Below are 18,683 nucleotides of genomic sequence, written 5' to 3' on the forward strand. Positions count from 1 at the left end.
GGGGAGGGGCAGAGAGAGAGAGAGAGAGGGAGAAGAGAATCCCAAGCGGATTCCGAGCTGTCCGTGTGGAGCCTGATGCGGGGCTCGAACCTACCAACCGTGAGATCGAGACCTGAGCTGAAATCCGAAGCCGGATGCTTAACGGACTGAGCTGCCCAGGCGCCCCTGGTACCCTTATTTTTTAAGTGCTGCAGGAGACTCCCCTGGCCAGCCTGGGGATTTGGGTCACAGGGCCCAGGAGCACAGAGAAGGTGTTCGCCGGGTCAGGATAGCTACCCTGCAGCCCTCCCTATATGCAGGGGGCTGGGCTAGGTGCTGGAATGCCTGACTGCATTCAATCCGGTGAAATAGATGCTGTTCTTATCCCATCTGACAGATGGAGAAATAGAGGCTCTGAGAAACTAAGTCACTTGCTCTAGGTCACACAGCTTAGACTTATTGGAAACAGAATTTGGACCTCAGAAGAGTGTGATGTAAAAGCTGGAGTCCTTAACCCCTGCTGCTTTTTCTGCATTCCCATAGGGCCTTGCTAATAGTCACCCATCCACTCATTCATCCTTTCCACAAACGTTTGTTGCTACTCATGTGCCGGGTCCTGTGCTGGGTGCTGTGGATGCGAAGGCAGATGAGCCAGTCCCTGCCCCTTTATAGAGTTTTGAGCCCCGTAGGGAAGTCAGATGTGCGTGGTACATAAGGGCCATGAGTGTCCTGATAAATACGTGTAGTGGGCATAGCGTGGCATAAAGGCAGGAGGGATGCGTTCTGGAAGGGCCGGTTCTGTTGAGGTAGGGAGGTGGTGACCTGTAAGTGGAGTCAGGAGGGACTAAGTGTTTACTCGATAGAATGGATTGGGGGTGGGGGACTCTCCAGGCGGCTGGAACAGCACGAGCAGAGAGGCCTGGCGGCTGGGAACAGCCTGGCGTGTTGAGGACAATGCAGAGCTGGGTAGGACTGGGGTTTACGGGATTAGTGACGGACATCCAGTCGGGCACAGGGAGGGATTCATCCAGGCCAGTAAGGGAACCCAGAAAATGGGAGGCAGGGGACCCTCTCCTCCTCTATCCAGGAGGGCAGGCCAGGCTGCCCGCAGAGTTGGGTGGAATTCAGGGCTTGGAGCCAGGAGCCAGACGGGAATCTAAGGCGGTCGGTCCGGCAGAGTTCTTGATCTCTTAGCTCATCACTGCCGAGCAGTCTCCCGAGGAAAATCCCAGCCAGGAAACTTGGGGTTTTCAGGGGCCTCGGCTTACGTCGAGGGTGCGGCTCCCTTCCTGCAGCTCCCCCCTCCCCACTTCCCAACACCCTGCAAGGGGCAGCCAGTGAGGCCTAGCAGCTTCCCTGGCTGGGGAGACATCTGCAGGGGCCCAACTGAGGGGGCCCACGGCTGGTCATGGGCTCCAGCAGCGCAGGAAGGAAAACAGCAAGAGGCCGAGGGACCCTGAAATAATAAATGTCAGAGCTGGCGGGAGCCTTCCGCATCCCGCCCAACCCCTTCATTCCAGACTCCAGATGAGAGTTGAGGAGTCAGCCTGGGAGGAAAGGAGACTGAACAAGGTCACACCAGGGGCAGGGGTAGACCGGGGGCTGGCCCCAGACTTTGCAGCTTAGCCAGTGCAGGAGCGCAGGCAGGCAGGGCTGGGGCCCCTCCACATGGGTGATGCAGGGGGAAGCTGGGAAGAGCCCTGCCCTGCTCTCTGGCACCTCCTTCTGACTGCCCCCTCCCCCCCCCCCCCCCACCGACTCTTGGGCCCTGGGGGGCGGTGGCCTTGCCTATCCAGATGAAAACCATTTGGAGATGTGCTCTTGCTGGTGGCTGAGGTTGGAGCGGCCTCGCGAGGTACGATTATTAACAGGACTCCGAGTCCCAGAGCACTGACCTGGAAGGGGATTTAGCAGCCGTGTCCGCCGGCTGTAAGGTGTACAGATGGGGAGACTGAGGCACAAGAGGAAGAAACTTGCTCAGAGGGGCTAGTGGCAGAGGCAGACCTAAAATTCAGTCCCTCTGCCTTCCCTCAGCATGTTTCTGTATCGCCTCTCAAGATGCCTGGCATCCACCGTTAGACAAAATATGGCCACAGTACTCCTTACAGAGAGAACAGGTTCCGCCAGCTGGGACTTCCCTCGTGGTTGGCCGTAGTGTGGGATAGTGGGAGAAGGTTCTGGAAGCTAAAGGCTCTACGCATCCTAGAGCTACCTACATGACCTTGAGCCAGCTGACCAACCTACCCCAGCCTCTGTTGCCTCATCTGTGTTGCTGGGAGGGATACATGAGGTAAAAATAAAGTGCGTGCCCCAAAGTGCTCACTCGGTAAGCGGGGCGGGGGGGGGGGGTTGGATTCATGTTAATAAGTAGACTCAATCTGGGACCTTGGAATCCAAGTCCTTCCCGTTGTGTGATCTGCTTTGCACTGGGTCAGGCCGTGTTCCCCATCACCCTGTCGTGCCTGGGGGACGCGTCTGTACCCCTTTCTTGCACTTGAGCACTGGTCTGCAGCCAAGTCCTAGAGCTGATCTTTCTACCGTGAGAATTTGCCAAGTCCCTCCTCTCTCGTCCAGAGCCCTGCAGGCGCTCCCCATTACTTGTGGGATAAAACCGAGGGCTTTGGTTAAAAGTTCGGACTCTGGAGGCGCCTGGGTGGCTCATTCGGTTGAGCGTCCGACTCCGGCTCAGGTCATGATCTCGCGGTTTGTGAGTTCGAGCCCCAGGTCGGGCTCTGCGCCGACAGCTCAGAGCCTGGAGCCCGCTTCGGATTCCGTGTTTCCCTCTCTCTCTGCCCCTCCCCGGCTCGCACTGTGTCTCTCTCTCAAAAATGAATGAACGTTAAAAAAAAAAAGTTTGGACTCTGGAGCCTGCCGCCCTTGGTGTACGTCTAGGTTCCTCTACTGACTAGTTGCGCGAGCCTGGGCAAAAGCCAGAACTTCCCGGGGCCTCACTTTTTCCTCATCCGTAAAACCTCCTGGGTTGTTGAGAGGACTACGTGAACTGGTGCAAAGTATGTCATGTAGTAGATCGTGCAACTCGTGAGCTTGGGGTCGTGAGTTTGAACCCCACGCTGGGGGTAGAGATTACTTAGTAAATAAAGTTAAAAAAAAACCCAAAGTCTGTCACAACAAGCCTGGCGTCCAGTAGTGATAGGAGCATCTGCTCAACTCTCACTGCAAGCGTGGCCTCCCAGTGGGTCACTCTGGGCCCTGCTCGGCCCTGGGCCTCACTGCTCACCACACCCCGGCCCTGGTAAGTGCTGCTTCGGGAAGCTCCTGGCTGGTCCCCGAATGTGGGAAGCGTGCCTTCCAGGGACTTTGCCAGGTACCTCCCGTCTGTTAGAATCGTCTTCCCCCCGCCTCTCTTTGTTCCACTGACGTCTCCTGGTTTTCGAGGCCCTGGTGAAGCATCACTTCATCTCAGTGTGCGGTGGCTGTGGCTGCTCCGTTCTGTGTCCCCACACGGACTCCTCTTCTGCTCTGCGTTCGCCAAGCGCCTCTTCAGCTGTTAGCGATCGTGGCGTATCTCCCACACCGGGGACCTCGAGGGCAGGGCCTGAGCTGATGTCCCTCTCTCCCCAGCACCCACACAGGGCTTTGGGTACAGGCAGGTAGGTGCTCGGTGTGTGCGAACGAGCTCCTTCTATGTGCCAGTGACCGTGAGAGACCTCATCGCAGCTGCTCCCTCTGCCCCGCTGGGTGGAGAGGGCGGGTTTGTAGATTTGAGCGTCCAGAGCGTGGGGCTGAGCGGGGCTTGCCCGGAGGTGGGGACGCTGCAAATACTTCTCAACCCCACCCTTTCCCTTCCTTGCAGACCACCCAGGAAGGGCCCAGTGGGGCCCCCCTCCTTTCTCTGGATCTGGTGGTTGGGCAGGTGGATGAGAAAAAGCAAACCATCAGAGCCTGACATGAAGAGGACCGCTCACGTTTGCATGGGCTATAAACTTCCCCGGTCTTTATGACTCCATTCTCAGTGGGAGGGGACTGGAGCAGCAGTGACTGTCGTTCCCGCTTTGCAGGTGGAGAGCCTACTCCCGAAGCCGCCGGGGACTTGCTCAGGGTCTCGGAGCGGGTGAGAAATTGGGTCTGGAATAGAACCCAGGCCTCCTCCCTTCACATCATGCGCTTTTTCCACGGTGTGCCCTTTTGTAATCAGGCCATGGAGTGTGGAGGCTGCCTCGAGCCAGAAGGTCAGCCTTTACCCCTTCCTGCCTGCCTCTCAAAGACCCTTCTGCCTGATCCTTGCCCTCCATTGGCCCTGGGCCCCAGGCCCCTGGCCTCCCTCAGGCCAACGTCTCCAAACCCACTCTCGCATCCCATCTCCCTTGTTGAAAGCTATGCCCAGACAGCTGTCCGTTGAAAGGGGTCAGTTCTGCGCACCTAGGGTGTCAAAGGCTAGTTTCAGTAACTTAGTGCAGTGGTCCCCTACCTTTCTGAATATAAGAACCCCTTGTCTTTTTTTTTTTTAATGGTTATTTGCTTATTTTGAGAGAGAGAGAGGGAGAGAGAGAGAGCGCGTGTGCACGCTCAGGAGATCACGGGAGGGGCAGAGAAAGATGGAGAGAGAGAGAATCCCAAGCAGGCTCAGCGCTGTCTGTGCAGAGTCTGATGTGGGGCTTGAACTCACGAACCCTAAGATCATAGACTGAGCCATTCAGGCGCCTCGAACCCCTTGTCTTCTTGTATTAACTCAGTACTGTAGAAATCTTCAAACATGCCCAAAAGTAGACTCGCCCAGTTTCAACAACTATGAATATTTTGCCGATCTTGTTTTTTTCATCTACTAGCTCTCACTGTTTCCTGATTATGGAGAATTTAGAATTGTCACGGAGACAGAACACGATGGTGAACGGCCTCCATTTACCTGTGACCCGGTCCTGCCCCGACCTCACCCCCACCTGCTTCCCCGGCTCTCAGTGTTGAAGCAAATGCCGAGCATTTGCTGAAATTCTAAAGAAGTTTAAAAAGCAAAGTAAGGTCCAAGTATTGCCTTTGGTCAGTGTGTGTTTTGAGCCTCTTACGATTTCTCCTCCATCATTTGTGGTTTCGTTTTCTACGATCCCCTTGTTAGAGAAGCCAGCGGCTTGTTCTGTAGTTTCACGCGCTCTGTGCTCACTGCTGCATTCCCCAGGTGTGGGGTCATGAATGTCTCCATCTGTGTTTCCTGTACATTGGTAGGTGGATGTAGAAATGAGAAGCCCTAAGGCCTTTTCGGGGTTTTTCAGTGGCTTTTGTTTTTTTGCATCTTATTTATCATTTCATAAATATTATAAGTGTAACTTGGCTTGCTCATTAAAACATAGTATTTTCATTTTCACATTTAATATGTAGCACATACAATTTAATCTTCTTTGTGGACATCAAGGCTTAAAGGAGCCAAGATTCTGCCCCCTCACAGGGGGACCCCTTTTGTAAGACATTTTTTTTATTAAGTTTATTTACTTACTTAGAACAAGCAGAGTAGGGGCAGAGAAAGAGGGAGAGAGAGAATCCCAAGCGGGCTCCACACTGTCAGCGCAGAGCCTGACATGGGGCTCAATCCCACCAGCCGTGAGATCATGACCTGAGCTGAAACCAAGAGTCGGATGCTTAACTGTTGATTTGAGTGATCCCTTTTTTTAAAATTTTTTTTAAATTTTTTTCAACGTTTATTTATTTTTGGGACAGAGAGAGACAGAGCATGAACGGGGGAGGGGCAGAGAGAGAGGGAGACACAGAATCGGAAACAGGCTCCAGGCTCCGAGCCATCAGCCCAGAGCCTGACGCGGGGCTCGAACTCACGGACCGCGAGATCGTGACCTGGCTGAAGTCGGACGCTTAACCGACTGCGCCACCCAGGCGCCCCGAGTGATCCCTTTTTAATGTCAAAGTTTCATCGACCTTCCCACAAAGTCATACTTTTAGTATTGCTTGAGAAATTTGGAAAAGGACCGAAAGTTACCATGAATTCAAGAATGTTTTTCTGTTATGTTATGTTATGTTATGTTATGTTATGTTATGTTATGTTAATGTTTTATTTATTTATTTATTTAGAGAGAGAGAGCAGGGATGGGGCAGAGAGAGAGGGAGAGAGAGAATCCCAAGCAGGCTCTGTGCTGCCAGTGCGGCCCGATGCAGGGCTCTGACTCACCAATTGTGAGATCACGACCTGAGCTGAAATCAAGAGTTGGACCCTTAACCAACTGAGCTGGTCCAGCCCACCCTCAAGAGTGCTTTTAAAGCTTTTTTGTGTCTTATTGATCATAACAGCTGCATGCAGGTGTGGAATGTGGTCGTGCTAATCTGTGAGACTGTTTTTATCGGTCTAGGGTGCTTCTTGGACGTGTGGCTTCGTAGGGCCCCGGTACTGACTCTGTGGATGTCACGGGTCTGGGGTCCAGAGACTAGACATGAACAAGGGGGTTAGAGTCTAATGATTTGGGTGCCAGGTTCATTTCTTCTCCTTTGTGGCTGTGTGAGCCCAGGCCACTTCCTTCACCTCCCTGAGCTTCACTGACTCTTCAGCCAGATGGGAACAATGCCCCGCTGGGAAGCTGGGAATCGTAGAGGATGGACGTCAAACTGCTTTATAAACTGTAAAGCCCCGTGAAAGTGTTGGTTTGCGTGCTTTCCTCAGTTCGTTTGCATTTCTGGTGAGACCCGGGGCAAGAAACTCATCCGAGTCTTCGCTGTGCAGTCTGTAAGATGAGAAGGTAATGTTAGATTATCTCTAATATTCCATGACTTAGTCCTCTGGGGGACAAGGTCATGGCCCAAAGCAAAGATGGAAAATGGTTTTCATCTCCTGTGCTAACTCTAGTTTCATTGTTACCTAAAGAGCCGTCTTAAAACAAAGCAAAACAAACAAACAAAAAAGAGCAGTCTTAACAGAATGATAAACTGAATCCAGGTTTTCCAGTGGGAAAAACACTGTGATTAATGGTGCCACAAAAGTGGTGCCTATGTCCCATATTAGAATAGTCCAAAGGAGTGAATGTCTAATGGTGAAATTTAACCGGCAGCTCCCAAGGCCTGAGCTTTTGCTGCTCTGCTCCCTTGGCTGAGTCGTCATGGTTACCACAGCTGGCTCTGGGAAATCACAGGAATGAAGAATGGGTCCTATTGATGAATCCTGACCCAGGAGGGGGGCAAGCAGAAGGCCCTTCCAAGCAGGGCAGCTGGGCATGGCCCTAGTGCTGCCATCTGTGGTCTTTTGCCTGCAGAGAACACGGATCAGCGAGCCAGAGCACTGTGTGTGTGTGTGTGTGTGTGTGTGTGTGTGTGTGTGCGCGTGCGCGCGCACGCACGGTGGGAGCAGTGGCACTGGGGGAAGTAGGGGCACAAAGGGCAGGGCCACCAGCTGGAATTCAGGCTTTGTCTCGGGCCAGCCAGGCAAGGCTGACCAAAGGACTCTAGTCGGTTTTCCAAGTTTAGTCACGTCCCTGATGGTCTTGTGTCTCGTCTCCCCTGCCTCTGCCCGATGCCTGCCCAGGCTTTGGAGCCATTTCAGAGAAATCTAAATAGCCATCACTGCTGATCCCAAATCCAGTGCCCGAGTCATGCTCTGCCACCTGAAGTCCTTGCATACTTCAAGTGGTGGGGAGCTCACCGCTTAGTCTTCCTGAGGAACGCCTTCCTCTGTTTGAGCTGAAATTTGTTTCTGTCTCCTTAAACTCCACCGCTCAGTCCTGGGAACCCTCAGGTCCAATTTGAACAAGTCTCTATTCTCTTCAGTAGGATAGCCCTTGGGATATTTGTAGTTGGAGCACCACCGTCAACCTTATTTTCTTGGCACAGGTCTCTCCCTGCCCCATCCCTGTTTGGGGGATGGTGAGAGGATATGGCAGAGGTTCTTGAGTTGGGGTTCAGATTCAGAGGCAGATCTGGTCTTGATATCAAAGGGGCCATGTCCCTTAACCTCTGCGGGGCAGCTTGGTGGTGTGGAAGGAACATGAGCCCTGGATTTGGCCAGACCTGGTTTTAAATTACAGCTCTACCACCGTTCAGAATTATGGGACCAGAACATACCTGGACTTGTGCCTTCCTCCAGCAGCTTCATCTATAAAATGCCAGTGGCGATGCCTGCCTCAAAGGGTGGCTGGGAAGGTGACAAGAAATGTGTATTCAGAACATGTGGCATCTTGTTGTATATGACTGCCCCGTGGCAGAGGCTCCACTGTGGCCCCTCTGCACCTGTCATTCCCACATCTTGTTGAGCAGGATCATGGCAGGGTGGGGAGAAGACCTTTAATTAGCTCAAGGAAGATTGAGAAACTCCAAACCAATTCAGGTTCATTTTGGAATAAGTAACGTTATTAGCTATGAAATAATAATAGGTTCTGAGCACTTTACTATGTGGATTCATTTCATCTCTCCCAACAACCTTATGCAGGAGAAACTATTATCAACCTCATTTCATGAATGGGGACACGGAGGCATGGAGAAGTCACACAGCAGGTGCCTAGTGGAGCTGGAATTCAAAGCTAGATAGTTTGGGGCCAGCCTCATACTTTTAGCAGTGATGATTTACTGTGTCTCTGATAGAATCTGATTCCCAAACTTTAGCATGCACCAGATTCACCTGGAGGGCTTGTTAAAGCATAAATCGCTGAGCCCCTCCCCTAGATTTCCTGATTCAGCCGAAGAATTTGCATCTCTTCCAAGGTCCCAGGTGGTGCTGCTGCTGCTGGTTCAGAGACCCCACTTTGAGGATTAAATGGACCCACCTGAATCCAGAGGCTGATTTTTGTTTTTTCTAACCTAGCCAGTCTTCGACACAGAGAAGGAGGGCTGACCTCATACAGAGGCAGAAAGCAAACCACAGTAAGGATCGTACTCATATTTTCCAGATGCCTCAGGGCTTGGCACGTGCTGCCATGTCTGCGATCTCATACAAGCCTCACCAGTGACTCTGTGAGTGAAGGAGAGGATGGATTTTCTCCCCGTATGATACCATTTTCCTACTTTAAAGAAGAGGACGTTTGGAGCACTGCTGTTCTAGTATTGCCCAGGGAGATAGTTTTAAGGAGAATGGGGTTAGAATCTCAGCTTGCGACTCATTGTGCTATGGTAGGGTCCTTACAGGAGGTCTGGAAACCTCTGTGCCTTTCCCCAGATAGCTTCCCATCCCCAGGCTATGATCAGAATTTCCTCCTTAAAACTATAGTTCTAGGGGTGCCTGAGTGGCCCAGTCGGTTAAGTGTCCAACTCTTGATTTAGGCTTAGGTCATGATCTCAGGAGCAAGAGACTGAGCCCCGTGTCGGGCTCTGTGCTGAGTGTGGAGCACGCTTGGGATACTCTCTCTCTCTCTCTCTCTCTCTCTCTGCCTCTCCACCCGTTCTCCCTCTCAAAAAAATAAACACAACTGTATTTCTTTAGCTTAAGTCTTTGCCCCATTATATCATAGAGGGTAGTTGTTAATCAGCCGTTGATACCCTAGTATGAGTGGTGTGCAAATATTTTCTTGGGAAAAGGGTGATCAGAACTCTCCCGTCTTTGTGCCCACTTCAGGCACTTGCGTGGTTATGTGTCTGGGAGCCTCTTGAAGGAAAGGGCCATGCCTGGCTAAAATAGGCACCAGTAGGTGCTTGTTGGAACGAACGAATGAATGAATGAACAATGTTCCTCTCCTTTCCCATTCTCCCCAGGGCAAGCCCTCCTCCTTCAGCAACCCTACCATTTATATCACGCACTCCCCACAGCACCTCACCGTGCAGTCTTAGTCTCTTTCCTGCCTGTCCCGGGCCCATAGCCAAGCATCACCGAATAAGACTTTCTCTGTTCTTCCTAAGCAGACACGGCTGTCCTTCTCCTGGGCTCCCGAGTGCCTTGTCCACCTTACATTATAGCCATAGTCACATTGCAGGTGTCTGTTTACTTGGCTCTTTGCCCCTTAGATGGTGATGTCCCTGAGAGCTGAGTCTGTCTTTTTTTTTTTTTTTAATGTTGATTTATTTTTGAGAGAGAGACAGAGCGTGAGAGGTGGAGGGGCAGAGAGAGAAGGAGTCACAGAATCCGAAGCAGGCTCCAGGCTCTGAGCTGTCAGCACGGACCCCGACACAGGGCTTGAACTCACGGACTGTGAGATCATGACCTGAGCTGAAGTCGGACGCTTAACCAACTGACCCACCCAGGCGCCCCAAAGTCTGTGTCTTTTACACAGAGTGTGAATGCAGGCACACAGTAACTAGTGAGTGAGTGAGTGAATGAATGAATGAATGAATAGCTATGTGGACCTTGGTTGCTAAGAGCAGTAGGGGCAGAAATGGTATCTTGCCAGGAAGCCATTTCCTGAGATATGTCTGACAAGGGCATCAAGTGATAGTTTATTGGTCCTTAGGGTGGCTTGCCTACCCGTAGGCAAGTGGGAGCTAGCTTCAGTCACGAATGACAACATACCCCGCATAACGTGGCTAAAATAAGATAGACATTTATTTCTTTTATAAATGTTTACAAATAAGTGGCCCAGGGCTGATAGGGTGGTTCCTCAATCACCAGGACAAGGCTACTACTTTCTTGCTCCATCGTCCATAACAGGTGGCTTCTACGTCGTGGTCCAAGATGGCTGCCTGAGCTCCAGACATCACCAATGCATTCCAGCCAAGAGAAAGTTATGACAGAGGGTACCCCTCCCTCTCTTCCTTTTATCCTTTTCTTTTTTTCCCCCTCTTTGTTTAAAAAAACACTTTATTTTTTAGAGCACTGTTAGCTTCCCAGCAAAATTGAGTAGAAAGTACAGAGTTCCTATATACCTTCTACTCCACAAGTAACCTCCCACACTATCACTATCCCACACCGGAGTGGCATATTTGTTATAATCAGTGAGCCTACACTGACACGTCGTTATCACCCCAAATCCATAGTTTATGTTAAGGTTCACTCTCGGTATTGTACATTTTATGAGTTTTGACAAATGCATAGTGACCGTATCCACGAGCAGGCCCATGCAGAATCGTTTCACTGCTCTAAAAGTCCCTTGTGCTCCACCTGTTTATCCCTTCTTCCCCTGGCAACCACTGATCTTTTGATCGTTTCCACACTTTGGCCTATTCCAGAACGTCCCATAGTTGGAATCACTATGCAATTTTTTCAGATTGGCTTTTTTCACTCAGTAATATACATACATCTTTTAAAAACAATTTAGTTTTAAGTCATCTCTACACCCATCATGGGACTCGAACTCACAACCCTGAGATCCATAGTCACGTGCTCCACCAACTGAGCCAGCCAGAAATATATATTTAAGGTTCTTTTGTGTCCTTTGTGACTTGGGAGCTCCTTTTTAGTGCTAAACAATATGCCATTGTCTGCAAGTTTTAGCAGTTATGGATAAAGCTGCTGTAAACATCCATGTGCAAGTTTTTATGTGGCAATAGACTTTCAGTTCATTTGGGTAAATACCAAGGAGTGCAGTTGCTGGGTTGTATGGTAAGAGTATGTTTAGTTGGGTAACAAACTGCCAAGCTGTCTACCAAAGTGGCTGTAACGTTTTGCCTTTCCACCAGCAGTGAAAGAGAGTTCTGTTTCTCCACATCCTCATCAGCATTTGATGTTGTCATTGTTTTGGGTTTGGGCCATTTTAATAGGTGTGTAGTCCTTCCCTTCCTTTTTTTAATCTATTCGTTTTGAGGGGGCGAGGCGCAGAGAGAGGGAGAGAGAGAGAATCATAAGTAGGCTCTGTGCTGTCAGCACAGAGTCCGATGTGGGACTCGATCCCACAACCCCAGGATCATGACCTGAGCCGAGATCAAGAGTCAGACACTCAACCAACTGAGCCACCCAGGGGCTCCCCCTTCCTTTTAAGAATACTTTCTGAAAGCTAACAAATGAAATCTCCGTTGTATTACATAGGTCAGCACTTTGTCATATGACCATATTCACCTGCAAGGTAGGCTGGGAAATGTCTCTATTGCGAGTGGCCGAGTGGCCGTCGGAAAAGCCAGGGTTCTTTTTGCTAAGGAAGAAGAGAGAATGGACGCTGGGAGCCAACCAGCAGTCTCTGTAGGGAAGAGAGATCCTCTCAAACCAGCTTAAGCACTTAGGGGAATTTGTTGGATGGATTCGGGGATATTTCATGAAGACCCAAGGACAGGAAGTGTAGAGGAGCCTCTCAGGGTGCGGGATCGGGAGAGGTGCCAGAAACCAGAGCAGCATTTTTCTAGTGCTTTTCTGTGGCCGCATGGGTCTCGTTTGCTTCTTTTGTACGTCTGCTTTGTTCTTTTCCCTTTGCACACGGTGGGAAAGATGTCCCAGCTTCAGTACTTCAGATCAGTTAGCTAACTTCCCAGAGCCTGATTCCGAATTCCTTGGAGAGAGAAGCTGGTTGGGCCAGCTTGGGTCAAGTGTCCACCCTAGTCCAGTCACCTGTGGCTAAAACAAACAAGGTGACAAGGGCCCACCGCTAGAGGGGAGGAGGGCAGTTTTCAGAGAATCTGTGTCGTGGGATGGGGAGACTCTCCGAAAAGTATCGCGGACACAGACTTCTCAGGTGCATGTCCCAGGACTTTGCAAAACGTCATTCATTTAGGTAAACAATTATTGGGTATTTTCTGTATGCTAAGCACACGGATCTGCCTTCTAGGGAGTTTTCTAAATCTCTTTGGAATTTGTTCATATCTTTAACCTACGCTGTCGTTTGGAGTAAAGTCACAGCTCCTTAAATTAATCATCTCTTAGCTTTCCCTTTCAAGTCTCGAGGTGGGGATCGAGGGCTTTGGCGAACGCATATTCCCTCACCTAGGTCTTTGGGAACTGTGGTGATGTCCCTGTCCTCCCCCTCGTCTTTGTTTCTCCAGTAGAATGTCTTAGTTCTTTAGCTGATTCAAATATGGCCTCCTCTCCCCCCATCTCCCTAAATCCTTGACTCTTTTCTTCATCCCTGGGATGAGCCTCCATTAGTCCCACACATGATGTTCATACTCAGGATTTCCTCCATTTCCCAGATAGCTAATCAGGAAGCTCAGAGCAAATAGGCAACTTGCTCGAGGTCACAGAGCACCTGGGCAGGGGAGCTGAGCTTCAAACCCAGACCCCCCTCCCTCTAGAGGCTCCCTACATGCCAGAGGCTTCGGAGAACACCCCACATTGCCCGTGAGGTCGGCCCTGTGCGTGTCCTCCTGTGAGTATCACTTAGAATCTTTGGAGATACTATGCCAAATGTGTTTGCTAACCCTGGTCACGTTGAAGGTAACTCTTTGAAAATAAACTCTGATCCCTTTTTTGGTCACGGGACAAAAGAGGTGGGGCTGGGGTCAGGGCGGGGCTGTGGCGTGTGGTTGGGTGTGTGAGTGAAGCACGGTACTGGAGCAGCCCCTGGAAACCCAGCTCTGCTCCTGCCCCGCTGTTGGACTCCGGGCAAGGCGCTCCCCTCTCTTGGCCTCAGTTTCTTCATCTGTGGTTCTATCAGCCCTTCTCAGCCCTAACATTCTATAATTTCCAGCTTAACGAAGCATTTCATAAGGGCTCCATGGGGTTGGGGCTTCTGTACCCCAACTGAAAGAGGAGTGTGTCTGGGAGGTTTTGATCTGAGCTGAGCCGAGCCCCCCCGTGCCCAAGGCACGCGAGTCCTGCTTCTCACCATCACATCTCCTGGCCTTCCCCACAGTCTGCTGTCTGTTCCGCAACCCGCAGAGATGGTTGTCCCACCAGTTCTTTCCAGTTGGGGTCGAGTGCGGCCCCTTCTGCTTCCTGAGCCTGGGATTTGTCTTCGAGAATAGAGATATCCACATTCTCTCCTCTGGTCTTTTGCTAAGCGTTTTGCGTGTACAACACAGAGCCCGATGTGGGACTCCATCCCACGAACCACGAGATCCTGACCTGAGCCGAAATCAAGAGTCGGATGCTAAGCCAACTGAGCCACCCAGGCGCCCCAGGCGTTTTGTATATATCTGTAAAACCAATCCATTTGCTCAGCACCTCCAGGAGTCTATAGTATCGTCTCCATTTTGCAGACAAGGTACCCAAGGCTCAGAGAAGTTAACAGGTGTGTCTAGATTGACGCAGTAGGTAGTGCCAGAGTCGGGGTTCCAATCCAGGTCTGGCTGTCCCCACTGTGCCACGTGCCTTGCAATCGCTGTGTTTAGCTGGCCTGCACTGGAGTTGGGGAGAAAAGTCTGTGGTCTTCTGGAGTGGTGTGACCGATCTATGTTTCCCATGTGGTCTGGGTGGAAGACGGTGGTCTATTTATGTTTGGTGGGGGGTGCAGGGGGGCCCCGGGGAAGAAACGTTATACGTGTGTTTCTTTTTTTTTTTTTAATTTTTTTTTTCAACGTTTATTTATTTTTGGGACAGAGAGAGACAGAGTATGAACGGGGGAGGGGCAGAGAGAGAGGGAGACATAGAATCGGAAACAGGCTCCAGGCTCTGAGCCATCAGCCCATAGCCTGACGCGGGGCTCGAACCCACGGACCGCGAGATCGTGACCTGGCTGAAGTCGGACGCTTAACCGACTGCGCCACCCAGGCGCCCCTATACGTGTGTTTCGAGGGTGGGATCATGGAGTCCGGCACTCCTCCCAGCTGGGCATCCCTGAACTCTATCCACATTTGCTTCCAGATCCTAGAAGGAGACCAGGCCATCCTGCAGAGAATAAAGAAAGCTGTGCGGGCGATCCACAGCTCCGGCCTTGGTGAGTGAGCCTGCTTGACGCCCAGCCTGGCCAAGGAGCCCCTTCCCCAGCCCCAGGCCTAGCATGGAACGAACTCTGCCTTTCTCTCTGCCTCCACAGGCCACGTGGAGAATGAGGAGCAGTACCGAGAGGCTGTAGAGTCCTTGGGCAACAGCCACTTGTCCCAAAACAGTCATGAGCTGTCCACCGGCTTCCTGAACTTGGCCGTGTTCACCCGCGAGGTGGCTGCGCTCTTCAAGAACCTGGTGAGGCCCTGTTCCTTTCTCACCCAGCCCTTAGCCTAGGCTCAGGGTACATCAAGTGGGCTTAAGAACCTGACTGAGAAAGGTTCCACCCTTCTCTGGGGTTGCTCTTGACCTCCAGTCTCCCCTGACCCTGACCAGAGACCCAGTTCCCTTTCCGGTTCTGACCTACCATTTGCGTTCCTCTTCTCCTCTGACTTTCCCCCCATGTCTTCTCTTTCCCGCCTTCCCTCTGACCCTGCCCTCCTCTTTCTCTTCTGTGCGAGTACCCAGCAGCAGATGGGCCTCACAGAGGGGAAGAGCCCCACGAAGAGAGGGCTTCCTGGAGGAGGTTCGGGAGAAGGGAGGGCAGAGCCTGGGGTTCCTGCCTTTGTACCACTGCCTCCCCGTAACCCTCTTTGCCCTCTGCTTTCCCAACTGCCTCTGCTGTGTCCACAAAGCCTGGGAACGACCTCCCCTCAACAAGCCTCTCGGCTCCTGCACGTGGTCCAAGACAGAAGCTGTTCCCCTGAAAGGCACGGTTCTCGGTGCCTCACGTGGGTTAACTCATCCAATCCTGGAGCACAGCTCTGTGGGTTTGGTTTCACTGTCTTCCGCGCTTTACGGGCTAGGAAACTAGGGCACGAGGTTAAGCACCTGGCCCGAGTTCACGCTGCCGGAGTTGAACCCAGGTTGTCCGGCTCCAGTGTCTGAACTCAAGCCTGGCTGTAGCACCTCAGGAAAGCCCGTCGCTCCCCAGGCCCCATGGCTTTGGGACTGGCTGTCATGGCTCCAGTCCCTCCCTTGCCCAGGCCCTGGCTGCATCATCTCTGAGACGCAGTTTGCTCGGTGGCTGAGCCCCCAGACCTCAGGCTTAGACTCGGACCCTGCTCTGCGGCTCTCTGGGTGGGTGTCCCTGGCCAAGCCACTCACTCTGCCTGGGCCCCGTCTGTAAAATTGTGCTCATAATGGTACCCACCTCACAGAGTTATAATGAGGTTATGCAAGTTAAGTGCCTACCCCAGAGTAGGCGCGCAGTTAGTGATAGATAATATTGCCACCTGTCATGATTGTACCTCTCTGCGTAGCACTGCCTCACACACTGTCCCGTATGTAGGGCTTCAGTGTTTGAGTTCAACTGAATTAGCGACCTCTTTTGTCTTGACCTCTCCTCCTGCTGTTTTCAGTCAAACTAAGCTTTGCTGAGGGTCTACTCTGTGCTGGGCATCGTATGAGGGGCTGGTGACACAGGGAAGAGGCTAATGCCTTAGAGAGCCATAGTCTAGTGGGAGAGACAGGAGCTGAGACGTGGGACGACACCAAGCATTACCAGTAGCTTGGCACAAACTCAAGGGCCCAGCGAGTTGGGTCAGAGGCTGCCATGGTTCAGAAAGGGGAAGGTCAGCGTAGACCATGGGGAGGAGCAATCAGGAAGGCTTCCTGGAGGAGGGGAGACCCAAGCTATACTTTGAAAGGTGAACTAAAATATCAGACAGGCAATTTGGGTTGCCAAATGATAGAAACTCAATTCAAACCAGGATTTTTTAGGGGCGCCTGGGTGGCTCAGTCGGCTAAGTGTCTGACTTCGGCTCAGGTCATGATCTCGCAGTTCGTGAGTTCGAGCCCCGTGTCGGGCTCTGTGCTGACAGTTCAGAGCCTGGAGCCTGCTTCAGAGTCTGTGTCTCCCTCTCTTTCTGCCCCTCCCCTGCTCATACTTTGTCTTTCTCTCTCTCTCTCAAAAATAAAAAATAAAAAAATAAACATTAAAAAATTTTTTTCAAACTAGGATTTGTTATAAAGAGAATTCATTGGCCCCCGTAATGGGAAATCCAGGTATGCAACTGGCTTTAGGCTTCTTCTCTTTCTCTTAGCTAGTTTCTCTCTGTGTCTGCTCAGTGGGCAGGATGGCCCAGCAGACCCAGATTCACAGTCTCACCAGAAGAATGACCCAGTGTTTCTCCCAGGACTCTGGCAGAAAGTTCCAGGAAGGATCCTGATTGGCCAGCTCGAATTGCGCACCTGAGCCAATCCCTATTGCCCGAGGATGGGGTGCTCTGGTCAGCCCTGACTCCTGTGTTTACCTCACGTGACCACAGGGGAAAGGGTTCCCCACACGATAGGGGGAGAGGAGCTGGCCAGACACAAACAGCAGATGGCCACTTCAGAGTCAGAGGGGCGAGGGGAGGGTGCTCGTGGCAGAGGAATGGAGATGGGCTGACCGTGGATATTCCTGGAGCTGTGAGGCGATGAGGCCGGGGTTAGTCAGGAGAAGGGGAAACAGCGCTTTCAGGGGCCGGCTCTGCCACCCCTTCTGCCCCCCACCCTCACCCCAGGGTCCTCCTTTGCCCTCTGACCCTTCCTTGTGCCCTGTAGCCCCTTGGAGCTCGACAGATGGTCACCCAAGATGGGGGATGGGGGTCTCTGCTCTTTCCAGGTTCAGAATCTGAACAACATTGTCTCATTCCCCCTGGACAGTCTATTGAAGGGGCAACTGAGGGACGGGCGACAGGTGAGTTTCCATTCGGGGAGTGGAGGTGCCCAGAGGTGATGGGATGGAGTAAGAAAGAGGTGGGCAGGGGACCGAAGGGCAGACAGGGCTGGGCTGAAGCCGGAGGTCAGGTGAGGCTGTCACAGTGGGAGTGCTGACCCTCGGAGGGGCGGGAAGACCTGGCTTGGGGTCAGTCTGAGAGGGCTGAACTGTTGTCTGCCGGGGCCCTTACGGGAAACGGGTCAGGCAATTCTTACAACAACCCTACGAGGTGGGTTCTGTGGGTACTACCGTCCCTGTTGTGCAGTTGAGGAGATCGAGGCCCAGGGAGTTTGGTAACCTGTTGACTGGTAACCTGTTGACAGGTCACCTGGCTCGTCCAGGAGCCAGGGTGGGATCTGGGGCTGCCGACTCCAGTGTTGGCTGCTCTCTGCACCTGGCAGCTCTAGCCTCCAGGCAGAGCAGAACTCAAAGAAAGCGACAGAATAATCTCCCCGAGAAGTCTGCCCCAGAAGGCCCGGGGGAGAAGCTGTCCTCCTTCCAGAGACTTCCCTCTTGCCTTAGGCCGGCCACCAGCCTGGGAACCGCCCAAACCAGCCAGGCAGCTTTTTCACTTGGCTGACGGGGACAGTTCTGGAGGGTGTGAGCACTCCAGCTGGATGAGGCTCAGGCAAACCAGGCCAGAGATCAGCCGGGTCTCACCGGCTTGCTGTGTGGCCCTGAGTAGACTCCTCAGCCTCTCTGTGCGTGTGTCCCTCTACGTGTACCCCTCCTGTGGAGAGGATGATCTGGTTCCAGGCACAAGCAAGGGTGGGATAAAGTTAGGGGAGGAGTCTGACTTCCAACTTCCTCATTCTCAGGGCGATCTCTGCCTTCTGAGAAAGAGGACTCAAAATTCTTCCCCTACCTCAGGCCAAGGCCCACCAAACCCAGCTGATTCTTAGCAGCTGTAGGAAGAGGTCAGGTGGGAGAAGGGGCTCAGTCCTGAGAAATGGTGCTGGTCGGGTCTCGTTTCGGGGGGTGAGGTTTACAGTAGGGGCTATGGGGGCAGGGGTTGGTTGGAGTATGGCTCTGAGCAGCAGAGGGGAGCATGAAAACACAGGGTCCCCCTAAAGGTAGCAAAGCGTACTGTTGATTCCAGCCCCCAAGTGCCCCTTTGGGCAAATTGTTCTTTTTGTTTGTTTGTTTGTTTTGTTTTTTATTTTGAGAGCGAGAGAGAGAGAGAGTGTGTGTGTGTGTGTGCGCACACACACTCCCATGTGTAAGCGGGGGAGGGGCAGTGAGAGAGCATTCCAAGCAGGCTCCCCCACACGGGGCTCCAACTCACAAACCGTGAGATCGTGACCTGAGCTGAAATCGAGAAGAGTCAGTCGCTTAACTGACTGCGCC

At 52.2% G+C, this 18,683-nt stretch overlaps 1 protein-coding gene across 1 annotated transcript in view; it reads left to right on the forward strand.

Moving 5' to 3' along the window:
- Positions 1-18,683, forward strand: part of ASAP3 (ArfGAP with SH3 domain, ankyrin repeat and PH domain 3) — a 49,716-nt gene that overhangs the window by 11,722 nt on the left and 19,311 nt on the right. Inside the window, 3 exon segments of the mRNA XM_047870800.1 lie at positions 14,513-14,585; positions 14,685-14,830; positions 17,241-17,315. Coding sequence (XP_047726756.1) covers positions 14,513-14,585; positions 14,685-14,830; positions 17,241-17,315 — 294 coding nt within the window.

The sequence above is a fragment of the Prionailurus viverrinus genome, chromosome C1 (assembly GCF_022837055.1).
Source record: "Prionailurus viverrinus isolate Anna chromosome C1, UM_Priviv_1.0, whole genome shotgun sequence".
NCBI lineage: Eukaryota > Metazoa > Chordata > Mammalia > Carnivora > Felidae > Prionailurus > Prionailurus viverrinus.